The sequence below is a fragment of the Papilio xuthus genome, unplaced genomic scaffold, assembly GCF_000836235.2.
Source record: "Papilio xuthus unplaced genomic scaffold, Pxut_1.1 DF827680.1, whole genome shotgun sequence".
NCBI lineage: Eukaryota > Metazoa > Arthropoda > Insecta > Lepidoptera > Papilionidae > Papilio > Papilio xuthus.
In genome coordinates, this window is record NW_013530969.1 from 1,522,308 (window position 1) to 1,538,612 (window position 16,305).

At 33.1% G+C, this 16,305-nt stretch overlaps 3 protein-coding genes across 3 annotated transcripts; all 3 read right to left on the reverse strand.

Annotated features, from left to right (window-relative positions):
- Nucleotides 1–869: 869 nt before the first annotated feature.
- Nucleotides 870–6,178, reverse strand: LOC106117431 (uncharacterized). Its single transcript, XM_013311741.1, has 3 exons — nucleotides 5,559–6,178; nucleotides 2,001–2,169; nucleotides 870–1,901 (listed from the first exon to the last, which is right to left on the reverse strand). Exons 1-3 carry the CDS (start codon nucleotides 6,039–6,041, stop codon nucleotides 1,582–1,584), a joined length of 972 nt encoding a protein of 323 aa, XP_013167195.1. The 5' UTR covers nucleotides 6,042–6,178; the 3' UTR covers nucleotides 870–1,581.
- A 1,254-nt stretch (nucleotides 6,179–7,432) lies between these two features.
- LOC106117432 (uncharacterized) lies at nucleotides 7,433–8,772 on the reverse strand. Its single transcript, XM_013311742.1, has 3 exons — nucleotides 8,486–8,772; nucleotides 7,997–8,264; nucleotides 7,433–7,787 (listed from the first exon to the last, which is right to left on the reverse strand). The coding sequence occupies exons 1-3, from the start codon at nucleotides 8,726–8,728 to the stop codon at nucleotides 7,477–7,479; spliced, it is 822 nt and encodes a 273-aa protein (XP_013167196.1). The 5' UTR covers nucleotides 8,729–8,772; the 3' UTR covers nucleotides 7,433–7,476.
- A 749-nt stretch (nucleotides 8,773–9,521) lies between these two features.
- Nucleotides 9,522–13,347, reverse strand: LOC106117433 (uncharacterized). The gene is made up of 3 exons (XM_013311743.1): nucleotides 13,002–13,347; nucleotides 10,747–10,936; nucleotides 9,522–9,889 (listed from the first exon to the last, which is right to left on the reverse strand). The coding sequence occupies exons 1-3, from the start codon at nucleotides 13,242–13,244 to the stop codon at nucleotides 9,594–9,596; spliced, it is 729 nt and encodes a 242-aa protein (XP_013167197.1). The 5' UTR covers nucleotides 13,245–13,347; the 3' UTR covers nucleotides 9,522–9,593.
- Nucleotides 13,348–16,305: the final 2,958 nt, after the last annotated feature.

The window sequence follows — 16,305 nt, forward strand, 5'->3', positions numbered from 1 at the left end:
TTTCGATATCCGATTTACATATGTACATTTATCAGACGTTCTTACGGTGAAGGAAAACATCGTGATGCAACCTACACATATCTGAGAAGAAATTCAAAGATATGTGTGAAGTCAACCAACCCGCACTTGGCCAGCGTGGTTGACTATGGCCTAAACACCCTTAACTTAGGGTAGGCTCCGAGCCCCTCGGTGGGGACGTATAGAGAGTTGATAATGATGATGATGATAATGACTGTTACTATAGTCTACGTCACCCGGGATAGCTTCCTAAGTGAACGAATTTTTCAAACTGTTCTGTACTTTGGGGCCCTACTCAATAAAACAATCAAATCTTTCCTCTTTATAACATTATATATAAGTATAAAAAAACTAGACAATATTATCCATACAAATATGCTAAATATAGTAAATAGGTTTGAAGAGACATAGTTAATTAGTAAGCAAAGGACACGTTATATAAAAGGTTCTGACGTAACGCAGGGCCTCCCTTCTCCCACCGTCCCGGGACGGCTGTGACGTCATTGCTAATCCCTTGACAAAGTAAACGAAAATAGTACACTGTTTTTTATATCTACAAATAAAACAATAAAATCCTTTTTACATAGGATACTATTTATTCATTTTTTCCAATTTATGCATTGAAGAGCTGCTTTTATATAACTTATTAATATTATAAATGCGAATATTAAGATGGATGTGATGTGGATGGATGGGTGTTTGAAGATATCTCTAGAACATAGTCTGAAAGAACACATAGGCTACACTAATTAAGTTTTTTTATACATTCACGCGGACGGAGTCGCTGGCGACAGCTAGTTTATAATAAGTTTTATTTTGACTTTGTCCTGAAAAAAAAAAATCACATAAGGAAAAGAATACGATAATTTATACGACATAAATAGCTCGTCGGCAGCAAATAGGAATCAAATGAAGGTCTTCTCCTACTCGTTCATTCACGTAGGTGTTCACGAAATGTTGAAAAAAAAGTATTATATATTAAAATATAATTTATTAATTATATCTCACATAAAAATAAATATTTGAAGTAAATAAATAATAACATTACATTTATGTCTTACAAAAAGTTTAGTCCTTCTCAGAATTATATGAATTATACAGAAAATACTAACTAAATAATAATACTTAATTCAAATAAAAATAGAAATAATCTCGTTTTTTTATATTTTACAATATTTCGATATGTTATTTTAATTTATCCTTTTTTGTTATCTTTGAATGAAATTACTTTCAAAAATATAATTACTTGATATTAAGTATTTTCCAAGACTACCAATATACTCGTAAATAACCTAAATAATATCAATTTTTATAGGACGGATTTTAAAATGCATTACTGGTATTTGATGCAATTTTTCTGTTTTCTATTTCTCACGAATAACAAATACTTTGTAGCTTGATTATAATCATTATATCAATAAAACTATAGAAAATCTAATGATACCTATTAAGTTTTCATTAGTAGGCAAATGAACGATACGTCTGTATATTTAAACCATAATTATGCGTGAAAGATAGAACTTTTATTATGGTTAATGCATTTGATGTTTGTTACACAATATATTAAGACATTCGAATCAAATATGCCAATAAGCAAGTTAAGATCGAAAATACCATACCATACGGCTTATCAGCACTATTGCCACAGACCATCCTTCTCGAAGCTACAGAGAGTTTTTTATTCTGTAGCAATGTATGTACTGAGTCGATCTCCCAGCGCGGCATAGTACCCGGGTTTCGAGAGAAGAGGACAGAATAAAGCTGTGCTGGGGCAGTGGCCGTACCTTCTTGACAGAAGCTTAAAAGTAAATGGTCGTTTACCGCCTTGAGAACTTGCACGGAACCACTGAATTGCTGGTAGGTTGAACGATTCGTTATTGTACCTTAAAAAAGAAAAAAGATATTTTTGTAATTTAATTATAATAGTTTTAAAACTAGTTAAATTTTTTGCCTGTTAAACATAATGTGTAAAAAATATTTACCATTTTGACCATCCAGAACTTGCCAGTATCCCGCGGAATCGTTTCTGAAGTAAAGCGTGTACTCTATAGTCTCTCCCGCCTCGTCCCAGAGCAGGCGCAGATGTCGGTACTCCTGCCGGAATTTTGCGTTGATGTGCTGCACGTGGAACAGTTGGTTCTCTGTTGACGGCTGGAAAGAAATAACCAAAATGATATCAAATACAAAGAAAGCTCTTTAAATGAAAACAACTTAATTCAACTGAATCGCATGAAAAGGAATACACTTTTCGATGATTTAGATCTTATGAAACCTAACAAATGAAGAAAAAATTCACATAGGCTTAAAGTTCATTCCAGAACGTAAGATCGTTGTAGATTAAGTGGGTCAGGCAGATTGACCTCAACAATGTCACCCATGACTCAACTTTGGAGGTGCGTAGGCAGCGCCTCTGAGGCATTCAGGTCATTCCCAATTATTAAGAAGATTCAAACATATGAAAAACAATTACTTTATGAATAACCACTTCTAGATAAAACAAAAAATATTCCTTACATGAGTCATGAGAAAATGAACTGATCTGACGTTAATCGTGATCGTTAATTGGTTAAGTAGTAAGTGAAAATATGTCATCCTGTTGCACTAAGGGCTTCCCTCACCACTTAACGTTTCGGAGTGCGGAAGTTAATCCCCCAATAAACAGTTTAAACATTGGCACACGATGCAGAGGAAACGGGGATTTGCGATTAAAGGAAGTTAGGTCCGGATAATACAATGATTGTTGCTCCCACCACGATAACAACTTCCCACACTCCAGCTACTGTTAACTTAATTGTTATATACGCTAATTTATATATAACTGATAAAGAATCGTGCCACAGTTGTGGATTTTTTTGTTAGTATGGAAAGAGGTGACTGAACTTTTAAACAGCCTGTAACCTGTAACATAATGTACGTTTGATAAATAATCAATGAAAGACAAAAAAACATCGCTTTAGTACTTATAGCAGACCCCGTAAAATTAGCTAAATGTCGACACTAAAAAAGTAGGTATACGTAAGCATACCGTTTTCTAAGTAAATGTAGATATTGCCTAAATTCTAGCCTGACATAAAAAAGTATAGAATTATATTTTACAAGATGTTTTTATAAAGTGACAAATAACAAACGACTTACTAATTATACTTCTAATATGTTCAATTTTGTTAGTGAAATTTTTGGCTTTTTATCGCCTTATATTTTAATTTTTTTTTGCTATTTGTATTGATAAGTTCTTCGTAGTTACAAAATTACGTGTATAATAATTCTGTATATCTCTGTTTATTAAGCGTATGTAGAACGACGATACAAGGCTGCAATCTTGATGCGTCTTTTTAAATTGCGCCATCAATTTGCTGCTGTGTTCACAATTTACTTTATACACTTACTATGTAGCTCGACATTTTAACATCTAGAAGTATATTACTGTCTTTTTTCTTTCTCATTTGATCACTATATTAAAATATACACTCGAATATATTATCGAAATAAAAAATTTAAACAAAGAAGTATAATGCATAAAAGTTGACACGTAACTACATATATCTGTATTTAAAAACTAGTCAAATTAATCTACCTACCCCATACGTAGATCTCGGAAAGTCATCAGTTTCCCATAAAGTTATAATCGGACAACTTTTATACGTATTCACTCCTTCTTTCCGCAAATGCAGATAAAGCTCGACTACTTTCCATTTCCCCATAACAGTTCTCGGATCCAAATCGTCATATTCATGTTCTCTTTGACAAATAACTGTGATATTATTGTTGGTAGAGTTAGAAACTTCTATAGCCGATGTCTTCAAAAACAAAAGCAGGAACCATGGTAAGAACATTGTGCCACGCCTAAAAGATTCCATTAAAAAAACAAATGCCAATTTTGACAAATTCAATTTTAAATATGGAACTTCACAGTTAATTGTTAAAAGCGAATTCGATTTACGAACGCTACGCCCGCGAAAACTGGCAGCGTATAACCGATTGCTACGGACTGACGGGCGATTGGATGCGGCGCGGTCCTTAGTCACTCGAGAAACGATGTTATCACATTTGACCCCTGCCTTACGTAGCACTAGAGTTCCCACTGACCTTTTATATAAATTCACATGATTACGTCATAGATAAATGAATATACCTTCATTTAATTTTTTACTTATTGCCATATAAAAACTTAAAATATTCATTTTTTATTAATCAATACTAAATTAACTAAAATATAGATTAAAATATAGACATTCGTAGATGTCTATTTACGGCATCTTTAAATAATTACATAAATGGACAATATAGATGTGGTGTCTAAAATTTCGACTTAGTATTTTAGTATGATTTGAGAAATTTCCTTCATACACAACATTTGATTAATTTATTTCACGTTCATAATAACTTTAAGCGAAAAAAAAAATTGGTAGGTGTAGACATTCGTAGGTCTATGGAAATAAAGTGTGCCAGTATTGTCGCAATGATCAAGTAGTGAATGAAGATCACTAATTGTCATTGTGAATACTCCCGCTAGCCGCTGAGGCAGGGCAGGGACACGTCGACACACTGTTTACAATATTATTTTAAGTAGTGTATAAACACTTTTAGTATTATACTAAAATTTAATTCTTTCCTACAAAAATTGATTCGACAAAAAAAATATTCCACTTCATTCGTATTTGTTACCTCAAATTTAACTTTCCTCACATGTCAATAGCTTTTAAAACTTTAATACACAATCTCATGCACAAAATGAATCTTACCAAATAAGAATTCATAAGAAATTGCAATTGGATCTAACAAGTTTCTTCGAAGTATTATCATCTGTATACACTTAAAGTGTAAGTTTTTGTAAATGATTTCAAGCTAATGACATAAACAAAAGCATACAAGAGGATATTAAGATTAATACATGATAGTATGACTAATGCTTTGTTGAAAGACTAAATAGTTTCAATAATAGACGTCATCATTCAATATCATATCGGGATTACTTATCTTACATATTAAAATAGTTGTTAATGCAGAGTTCACAAATCCATATTCGATCCTAAAGCAATTTATATTAAAAACTAGCTGTCGCCCGCACTCCGTACGCGCGGAATTAAAAAAATCTATTGGTCGCAACATTATAAAGCTAAAGCTTAAAAAGACTGGCCAACAAAAAAAGAATTTTCCAAATCGAACCAGTAGTTCCTGAGATTAGCGTGTTTAAGCAAAACAAACTCTTCCGCTTTATAATATTAGTATAGATATTTAATAAAAAAAACCAACGCTCCCGTTCAACATTACAAAAACAATATAGATAATCTTACTTCTTACTAATATTATAAATACGAATGTTCAGACGGATGGATGAATGGATGTTTGTTTAGGTATCTCCAGAACGGCTGAAAAGAACTCGCTGAAATTTGGCAATTGTAGAACATAGTATGGAAGAATACATATGCAATAGAGTCGCGGACAACAGCTAGTAGCAATATAAAAGTCATTTTAAATATATTAAACATAAATGGATTTACTGTTTATAGTGCGAAAAATTTATAGATTAAAAAACTCACCCGATCATGTGGCTCCGAAATATGAATCACGATGCATGTTCTGGCATAATCAACTCTGGAATCCCCCGCTAAATGTTGCACGAACTCAACACCGTACCACATCCCAGTCAAACTATCCACCCAGATGCCAGTCTGGGGGGATCTGTTCACGCAGTAGTCTCTGATATTCTTCATAAAGGGTGCTTCATACGACGTAAACCCTTGCCCGTAACTGTTGTATTGCGGGGTTGTGTACCCTGGTAGGAACACATTAGATCCTGTATTGTAACTATTGTATCTAGGCGTTGTATATCCTGTGTTATAATTTGGATATCGATTTGCATCTGGAAATGTTGCTATATCACTACCAGTCTTATACGGATATTGATTGTATAAATTGGCAATTGTTGTATAACTTGGTTGTCTTGTTGTATCATATCTTTGATAATTTGCACAATCCACGATTGTAAATATAGCTATCAAAATCCCAGCTATTTGATACATTTCTTCGTATTTTCGTAAAGTTGTCTATGGATGAGATGTTGCGTGTTAGTTAGACAGTGAAGTGCGACTGCTGCGGACTGTATGGGAGTGGGATGTAAACTAATTAGGCCTAATTGTAATCTGTCAGGTCCGGTGTCAAAGGCTATAAGCCGTTTATCTTGCATCTAGGAACGTGGATATTTGAATGACCGGTTCTAACATTTGTAAGTAGATGTTATAAAAGTATTGTGTCATTACTACGCGTAATAAATAATACATTGATTTAGCCTTCATATCTCCCAATGGCAGCCATCTTCATTGAATAAATAAGCATAATGGATTGTTTATCAATAACTTACGACTCTATACAATGTTCGATCTTATAATTTTGCGATCATAACTATATTTAACTAATATATTAATTAATTGTTCAGTTTCATTGTCTATTTTCATTCTTAAATTATCAATACATTAAGCCGATTGTACTTAAATCAATTGATGGCTCATGCTCATTGAATTTTATATTTATTATTCTCTCTGACCTTCTTTTATAATATATATTAATTATCAATACGTAAAAGCTAAGAAACTCAAAACAATCCTTTACCAAACTAAACTTTATTTTATCAAAATTCACATTGAGTACTGATGAAATAGCTTGTTTTATCAGGTTTTATCCAAGACGTCACACTGTAGTATTTAATTGACAAAGTTAATTAACAACTTTGGTCTACTTCTGAGTTGTATAATTGATGTAATTTGCTTGCGAAAGGACTTCCTACTTATCGTATATACGACCTCGCTTTGAACCAAATGGTCGGAGATCAGAGGGCACTTGTTCACAGCATCCTCAAAAACAATTAGCAGCGCACAAAACAAGTCGTAGGTACTGCGCATCCTGTTAATTGATTAAAAGGATATATCGTAAATGTAAAACGCATGTACAAAATGTCTATGTGGATAGTACTAGCTGTCGTCATCGACTTCGTCTGTGTTATGAATGAATTCCTTCGATAAGAAATTTGCAATGTCTTTACAATTTACTTATCCTTATTGTAAATGGGCAGCGTTCACGATTTGCTGGTAACTGTTTTTCGTAGCAACTACTTTATGCTATAAGCTTGAACGACACTATCGTGACTTAATTAATTCTTTCTTTTGCTTTCTATTTTTTATCGACCACGCCACAGGTCAACGTCCCATCCAATAAGTAAAATGTAGATTTAAACTGTTATTATTATGCTAAGAAAGTGCTTTAAAATAATTTTATAAACTTTGAGTGAATTATGACTAATGAGTAGTTAAGGGGAACAACAAAACAGTTTGAATATTATTAAAAATGCTTTATTCACTACAAACCAATAATAATACAAATAATTAATAAACCGTGTAAATATAAAATCTAGTTTTTAAAATCAAATCTGAAGTTTACATTCTAAGTTTGATGCTCCATATTCTATCTATAATAAATTTGAATGTAACACATATAAAGACAGACAAACATAAAAGCAATAGAACTGTAGTTAATACATCCAGCACAGACAGCGGCATGTCGATACATCCTAGGTAAATCGTACTTATAAAACTCTTGCTCGTATTTAAACCAATCCCATCTTTGTAGTTTGGATATCGAACGTCTTAGGATCAAAGTGAAAATGCCGCCGTTGCCGATTTCTGAACAGTGATTGATTAGAAGCGTGTGTGCAGTGGCATTCAGCACTCGGATCACCTCAGGATGACGCGGTGGATTGTCTGCATACCATATATCTGAAAGAAACAGAAACAAAGACTATTAAGAAGCAGATGTATGACTATCTATATGTTTCATTGGATGTATGGATGAGGAAATAAGGCCTGAGTTAAACATACTCAATCGTCTTACTGTAACAATATTTCTTGACAAATGTTTCTTGCTAACAAAGAAAATATTTTACGTTCAAAAATTAAAGAAGAGTAATTTTGTAGAAATATTTTACCTATTCCTCTTTCTCTCATTTCCCTTTCAAATGGTCTTAATTTCTCAGCAATCCAAATGCCAGGATCTTCTGGAGAGTAAATATAAATCTGTTCCATAGTTTGTCCATCTTCATCCCACATTACTCTAACTCGACGTTGAATATTAACGCTCCTTTTTATCTGTCTTCTCAACGCTATATCGAGCCAAGAGCCTGCCAAAGCATCACCTGACCAAGGGTTACTTTTATCAGATCTCCAATTCTTATCTGTATAGTTTATCGGTGGAACCTAGAAATTTACAAGACTTAATAACCAATTAAGAAAACTTAAACTATGAGATATGGAAAGCTTATCTGATGGTACAATTTAAAAGAAATCCTAAGTACCTCAACCAAAACCTAGTTTAGTATATTATATTGAAGACATTCTTAAGAGTAAAAAAAAAGTTAAGGACATGCGCTAGTTAATAAGTCGCGTCTCGAAGGTGTTACAATTCAAAACATACTTACATCCCAGTTGACCCAATCATCTCGGACCTGGTATGTAGCATCGGTAATATAGAGAGATACGCAACCTATTTCATTGGGTTTGTCAGTCATGTCTGGCGTGTGCTGTGCGTACCCAACACCGTACCATATCCCGAACACGTCATCTACGTTGAAACGATGCGACCAACGAATACTCTCCCCGCAAAGACCTTGAACTGAGTAATTCGGTAACATAATCAACAAAAAGAACGCTAGCGCACGCATGGTGTCTCTGGGAACTGCGCAAATAATATGCTAGTCGTGTTGATTCATCGGATACAATTAGCAAATTAATGCAGGTTGTTTTCGATGTATGGAGTATACTGATGATTCAGAACAGTTTTATTAGATCAAACGGATAAGCGTATCTTTCGTACTATACTATACCTGTATATTGCATATATTACCTAAGTTAGTTACATCTCATTTTGGATTAACTAAGTTTTAGAGTGATTCGGAGGCCATGACAAACTCAAGAGAGAAAATTTCTCTTTATAATGTATAAATGTAACTCCTCTTGCCAATTTATATACTATTCTTAATATCCACTCATGTTATAGACCAACTGTTGCCCGCGACTTCGTCTGCTTGGTATTAAAAATATGTTTAAGTTACTCCCGCGCTTATAAGTGACATAAAAATCCCATCAAAATCGGTCTAGCCGTGTCTGAGATTATTCTGTTCAAATGTCAGACAGACACACAAAAATTTAAAAATTGATTTTTATGATATATTTATTATAAGTAACGTAAATACATTATTTGTACAGTATACTCATATATTTTATATTACATAGAGATACTCCAATTTTATTAACCGTATAAGATATAGACAAGAAGTTTATATATACAGATATTTCTACATTTTACTATTGACATTTACCATGAACTATCAGACAGTTATTACTGTAATAATTCGAAAAAGATAAAGATATAAATGTATCCTTTAAATCCTCTTTGTTCTGTCCCTCTTTTATAATCATTATATAAGGTCATAAATTCCGAAAAAAACAATCACACTGTATATAAGTCATTTACTCTCAGATTACATCAATGGAACATTAAAAAACTACACAATAATACTACGATCATCAAGATCTTGCCAATAGAAATGCCATAATGACAAACAAAGTCCCAGTTAATTGAATATTTGTCGCAGAATTTTCACAAACGCGTTTCAAAGCTGACGTGGATAGATGTTTGAGCGTGAAGATATTGTGAATGCTGGCGAGGTCCTCTGGTGTCAACTGATTCTCGTTCCTGGATAACACGACGCTGTACAGCTGCGAGTGGGGTAGACGCATACAGAAGTTCAATACCAAGTGAGTCTTCGCAACTTTCAATACTTGTATGACTCCACCGAAGAAACGGTACATTTTCTCAACCGCTGGAAACAGAAATTATATACATCAAATATATTTCTTTGTAATAATGCTATGCATATTATATGTACTACTTAACAGATTCATCATTCACATACGATGAAAAGATTAGAAATACAAAATAATATTTTATGTTGCCGACACTTCGAGTTAGCTCTATTAAGATTAATCCTGGTTTACATTAAGTCAGTACAGTAATACGTAGTGCTCAAAATCAGCGCTGGCATACATGGCATAATGTAAACACTAACTGGCGCCAGTGCGTTAAAGATATCCATGCCGCGACAGCGCTCCTGTCCTACTGTACTGGCATTCTGTAAACAAGGATTTAGGCTGACTAGAGTACTGCTAAGTTACAATCTCATTTCATTCGTAAGGCTTCTTCATAATCATGTTAAGACACCTGATACATTCCATGTCTATTATCAAATGTAAAAAAAGGTAGTTTAGTACTATAAATAATTTGAATCAGTGTTTAAGTTAGAAAGTAAATTAAATCACGCAATATTATAATTACAGTCTTTATTCATTATATTTGCTAGCGCGTTTTAAAAACTATTTAAATATAATCTAGTTAGATAAAAATCTTAATGGAACAAATATATTAAAACTAAATTTAACAAACAAATATCAAAGTAATCGTACTTTTACCGCAATGGCGTAGGAACGACTGTAAAAAATTAAAATAAATATTAACGTCTTTATATATAACAATTCTACTACATTAAAATTTCTTTCATTTTGTATTGATTTTTATAATTAACTGACGTACGAATATATCTTCTTTAGTAGACCCTTACATAAAAGCTAACCGAAAAGGAAAAGTATTAAGAAATGTTCAATAACAACGCAACTGACTTACATCTATTAGGCACGTCCGTGGGCCAGAAACCTTTATGCGACGTGTTCACTTTGATGTGGTACTCATCTCTCCAGAGACCTTCGTTCCATTCCAGCACGAAGTGTCGGATACGGTACTGCTCAGGCATGCCATACGTGCGGCTCACGTACGGAGAATTTGTCAACGGGAGGTAAGACGTAGGGGGCGTTGGCTGAAATCAAGAATTATTCCAAAATAATATTGACAAAAAAGTATGTAGTAGAAAAGTAGTCTACTGATAATTGACTCACACGTTATCGTGCGACCAGAGTAAAAACAAAAAACAAAAAAAATCATAGATTTTCTTAGACCATAATCCCAGTGTAAAACATATTGTTATCTCTGTTTTGTCAGAGATAATAACAGAGATGACGATATGTTTTATACAATGATTATGACAGCAGAAACAAACGGTAAAAGAGTTAGTAAAACATTTATAAAACTATTTGGTATCAAAATTATTAATTTAATAACGATAAATGTAATTATTTATCGAATAAATATAAGCTATTGATATAAAGATATTTTATAGTTCAATAACTATCCATTGAATCAGTACACAATATAAAGCCTGTACCTCAACTGTATTTATAGACATGTGTGTTACGTGTTTTCTTGTGGGATTTCATATAACATTGTCGTGGTGTTAAGTTGCTATTGTTAAAACGTCGCATGAATGACGCGCCACAAGCATACTAACATTATATAAAAATATACGATTAATGGAGGCTCTTTACATTTATTAATGACTTGACGTAGGAACTACGCTTTAGAATCTTACTAATATAAATGCAAATATTAATAAAATTTATGTTTAGATAGATAGATGAATTTTTGTTTGAAGGTATATCCGGTACGGCTCAATAGATCTCGTTCTAATTTAGCATAGATGTAGAACATTGTCTGGAAGAACACATGGGCTACTTATTGTTTTTTTATCAAGTCGCACGGATGGTGTCGACAGATAGTCTTAAATAAGCTGCAGATTAGGCTACGATTGTTTTGTAAACTTAAAGAAGTTTACTTTAATGTTATACATCTGACAGATAATATTTAGTTAGGTCTCGCTGAGTTAATGTTATTGAATCTTCCAGCTATTTTGATAAAAGATAATGATGTGATATGATGAAAGTTAAATGATTTAATTTGAATCTAATACTTACTAAGTTACGATTAATCAAAGCACCTTGTATATAATCTTCAAACTTTCTTAACTGTATTATAGGACAATAAGGATTATATTCCGTTATTATTCTATTATCTTTATGGAATATATACTCGCGTAAATACCACATTCCCAACAATTCATCAATATCGAAATCATGAATAGGTTTCAAGTCCGGACAGTAATTTACATTTGTCGCACACACCGTTACTAAGAGAAAAGCAAATGGTATTATAATGAACTCCATTTAAACATATAATTAAAGGTAATTTTCGTATATGATCTTTTTAATTAATGTACATGTGGTTGGGAGACAGAGTGATATTAATTAAGGTTGAACCTACGCCTCTTATATCATGGCTCCTCTATCTCTTGACCTACTAATTGTAACGACCTCTACATCCTGCAAATTGCTAGTCACACGTTAATATGCTTGTAAATTAAAATTAAGTTAAGTCTCATTATTAGATAATTTCTATAGTAAGGGTTAATTACATTACTTGTATTTGATTTAAATTAATGTACATTAATTACTTTTTGAGTACCTATATATTTGCATATCTTGTCTGCTACGGTATTTATGACGCTGACTGTATTTGTTAATAACTAGCGGACGCCCGTGTGGACCTTCCCAAGATCCAACAAAATCCAGCCGTTCCGGAGATTACTTTTATGTATTGTAATAATAGTTACAGACAAATGAAATATCATTATACTATACACAAATGTCATAACATAGCTCCTAGTTAACGTCCTAGCTAGCTCTTTGCAAAGAACGTCTGATACTGCATATAAAACCTTTCGTTTTACTTTTAGATAAACAGATGACCTCGTGAAGGTTGGATAAGATTACATACTGTACAAGACATTGATAAAGGTCTATTGTACAACCTATTGATATTGAGTTTGTTTAAATATTTATCTGCGTGATGAACTGATGTATATCAATATATCAAGTAAATCAGATATAGATCTAAAATGTTCTTTAACATACTAAAAATCAATAAACATTATTCATTGTAAAAAAGTAGCAAAAAATAAAATAAAAGCTATCCAAATAATACGAACAAACCTGTATATGAACTTCCCTTATGTCAATATGAAAACATTCCTTGGTATGTTCAATTTTATACTCTCCTTTCGAATGTGGAATCTTCTCAACTCCGTACCAAACTCCGGATATTTGATCCAAATCAATGTCACCGAAGTACGGCGATAAATCGTCACAGTATTTATGATTCTCGAAGTAATAACTATTCTGACCGTAGCACTGGGTGTAAGCTAAGCTTAATAGAATCAGTATGAACTTCTCCATTTGGATTAAACCCGGATATCGGGATAAAAATTCGGGATAAAGAGAACCGGGTGAACCAGGCGACTATACGCGGCAGGAGATAACCGACGGATTAATCTTGTGAACGGCGCGGACGATCCCCGCTTTTAACACGTGGGCGGAATATGAAATGAGCTCCCTCAATTGGCAATGCCACACCGCGGGTAATTTTCTCGTTATGTGACAATACATCCTTTATAAACATTATAAACACTGTCCCCTTTATACAAGGAGAAAATATTTTAATTTTCTACACTACAGCATCTTATAAACTATTCTTTTAATCCTTAAAGCTTTTTAACTTGAAAGAGAATAATCTATTATGCTTGTTTATCGCTTAATTTGTGTTAAAAATAAGCATTTTACTTATATCCCACAGCAGTAAAGTGAAAGTTATAATGAGGAAAATAACAAAGAACAAGAATAGTTTGGCGATTTCTACAAAGAATCCTAATCCTATGAATTTTTCCGATTACATGAAAATTTTCCGCCAGCGCTTTTCTTGGCATACTTGGACGCTAGGGTAGCAGAAGCTTTGAACCAGCACCGATCGACACAATGCGGTGACGTCAAAGCAAAGTATATATTGATCGTGATACTACACTTGAAGTTGGAGAGAGACAGACTCTACATTTTTATACGAAATTACTGTAAAAAAACTTCTAAAAAATTATTTTAGAAAACTAAAAATTGTAGAGACGTAGCCATAAACCTAATTACAATAACTAAAACTTATAATTTTGTAACTACACTTACAAACAGATATACAACAAGTATAGTAAATTCTACATAAAGGTTTGAAATGGTAACGCGTTGACGTCATCGTCGGTAGCAGAGACTATGACGTAAGCGGTCTGGCTTAACTCGAGGTTGTTCGTACTAAGGACACAGAAAACGTAGGATATAAATCCGTAGCTTTTCGTAGCAGAGAAAAGCGTAGCCCTACTTTTCATAATTATACGTCGTAGCATAGTCTACGTCTTTTAATATCATGTCAAGGAGTTGATTCTTCTCTTAGTAATTACTATTTGTTGTGTGTAGTTACAATTTTACAAGTATAATAGAGATCACATATAGAATAAAATAGTGCACAATATCAAAGTTAAGTAAATTAAAAAAAAGAAATATTCAATAAATTAAAATTTTAAGGTAATGATAAAAAATATTATCGTCTTTTCGATGAAAAATTACAAATAAGAAGGGAAAAGTCGGTAGGAGGGAGAGGAGGGGAAATATTAAAAAAAAATACTGTTAAAATGAGTTTAAAATCCTGAAGTACACATGTACAGTTAAACTATTATCCACTCTATTAAATATTGTGTATTGTAGTAACCCTGAAAGATTTTATGTACCCTAAGTACTCGGACAACATATTTACTGTAAGACTGTTGCCCTGTACAATCTAGGATTAAATCTAGTTTTATATATCCACACAAGTATGTTTGCTTGGTGGTTAGGTATTGGAATGGGTAAAGTTTGTGTGTTATTTGATGATATACACGTAGTTGGTTAATATAATATTATTAAGTAAGTACTTCAATTCTACTTATATTCCATAGGCAACCACAACTAACCATACTTATGGAAGAAATTTTTTAAAGAATTGCGATCCCCCAACAAGTTAAAACTTATTTGAACATCTTTAAAATTATGTATTTGATTTAATTATTGAATATTTTTTTGAAATAAACGTTAAAAGAAGGTGAAACTTAAAACAAAACCTTTTGTAGCGCGTAGCTTGCCGTTGTAGCACGTTCGTAGACTGCTTCGCTACAAAAGGCTGAATGATGACGTAACGCGTTTGCTACGATAGTCCCAAGGCAACATAAGTTGTAAGGTAATGTCGACGCCCTGTGTGGCGCCAAACGCGACGCCCCGCGCAAGTTAGTGCGATTCAATAGGGGAGCATGACAGACAGGGGTATACAATAGTTTCACCCCAACTATCAAGAGACGTTCGAAGGGTAGTGATGACGTAGCGATTGAGGTGAACACCCAACAGAACGTCTGCGAATGTCGTGAAATATATGAATAATATATTAAGTAAATATTGTGAGCACGCAAATGTTTATCAATATACACTGAAACTAAGTACATTTATCAGAATAAAGTTTAATTTACATATAGGGAGGCCAAATTACAAAACCTTAAAAAAAATCGATAAAGAAATAAAAGACAGTAGAACTTAATCTTTTACGATTAATTATCATAACTGCATAAAATGTCTACATTACTATCAGATAATTTACATATGCAATAAGTAATCCCTTTTTATTTGTCAAGCGTAAGCTCCTCGATTTTCTAACGACCTGGTATAGAGAGGTCACGAGCATCGCCGATTCACAAGGGTTATACTGGTTACACGTGTTTCGAATCCTATTAGTAAGATTTTATAATAAAATATTCCTAACAAGAAAAAACGAATGCTTACTATTGATTAATTCATTTATTTTTAGGAGTTTTAAAAAATAAGTTGGTGTCAAGGTTTTTTCACTTGGTTGTTGTTTAAAATGTTATTAGGATATTTCTATCACAACACCTAATTTGTGAGAATGAGTAATGTGTCAAAAGCACAAGTTACATGGAATGGTCATAGTTGTATTTTAAATAATATCGACGTGTTTATTATACGTTATTTGTATTATTGCCAAATGCAGTAAAAATAACATTTATTTTCAAATACTTTCGAAAATGTCAACATTTCATACATAAAAAAGAACCGTAGAGAGAAATGTATTTGATACCCTTTGGCATTTAGGGTGACCTTTGCAAAGGGTGAGTCCCGGTCGGACAGACGCAGCTTCGGCGGGCTTAGAGGTCGATTGTACTAGGATAGCATAGAATACAGGATGCTGCGACCCCTATGGAATATAACAACCACGACCTTTTTCACTAAGAGATTGCTCTACAGACAGGCGCTATAAATAGAGATTAAAAGATAACTACGAATACATACATGGGCTTGTTTTATTTACGACTGAGATTAGTCAACTGGTTTTCATCCTATTTAAAAGCATACTGATTATTTAACATACCTCCATTTA

What these genes read in the sequence shown, in the direction of transcription:
- LOC106117431 (XM_013311741.1), bottom strand. Translation starts at nt 6,041, where the DNA reads ATGTATCAAATAGCTGGGATTTTGATAGCTATATTTACAATCGTGGAT. An exon ending in TTTCGGAGCCACATGATCGG is followed by an intron (nt 2,170 to 5,558) that starts GTGAGTTTTTTA and finishes ATTTCTTTCCAG; the next exon opens with CCGTCAACAGAGAACCAACT. An exon ending in AGTTCTGGATGGTCAAAATG is followed by an intron (nt 1,902 to 2,000) that starts GTAAATATTTTT and finishes TTCTTTTTTAAG; the next exon opens with GTACAATAACGAATCGTTCA.
- LOC106117432 (XM_013311742.1), bottom strand. Translation starts at nt 8,728, where the DNA reads ATGCGTGCGCTAGCGTTCTTTTTGTTGATTATGTTACCGAATTACTCA. An exon ending in ATGATTGGGTCAACTGGGAT is followed by an intron (nt 8,265 to 8,485) that starts GTAAGTATGTTT and finishes GTAAATTTCTAG; the next exon opens with GTTCCACCGATAAACTATAC. An exon ending in AATGAGAGAAAGAGGAATAG is followed by an intron (nt 7,788 to 7,996) that starts GTAAAATATTTC and finishes TGTTTCTTTCAG; the next exon opens with ATATATGGTATGCAGACAAT.
- LOC106117433 (XM_013311743.1), bottom strand. Translation starts at nt 13,244, where the DNA reads ATGGAGAAGTTCATACTGATTCTATTAAGCTTAGCTTACACCCAGTGC. An exon ending in TAAGGGAAGTTCATATACAG is followed by an intron (nt 10,937 to 13,001) that starts GTTTGTTCGTAT and finishes TCTTGATTTCAG; the next exon opens with CCAACGCCCCCTACGTCTTA. An exon ending in CACGGACGTGCCTAATAGAT is followed by an intron (nt 9,890 to 10,746) that starts GTAAGTCAGTTG and finishes TTCTGTTTCCAG; the next exon opens with CGGTTGAGAAAATGTACCGT.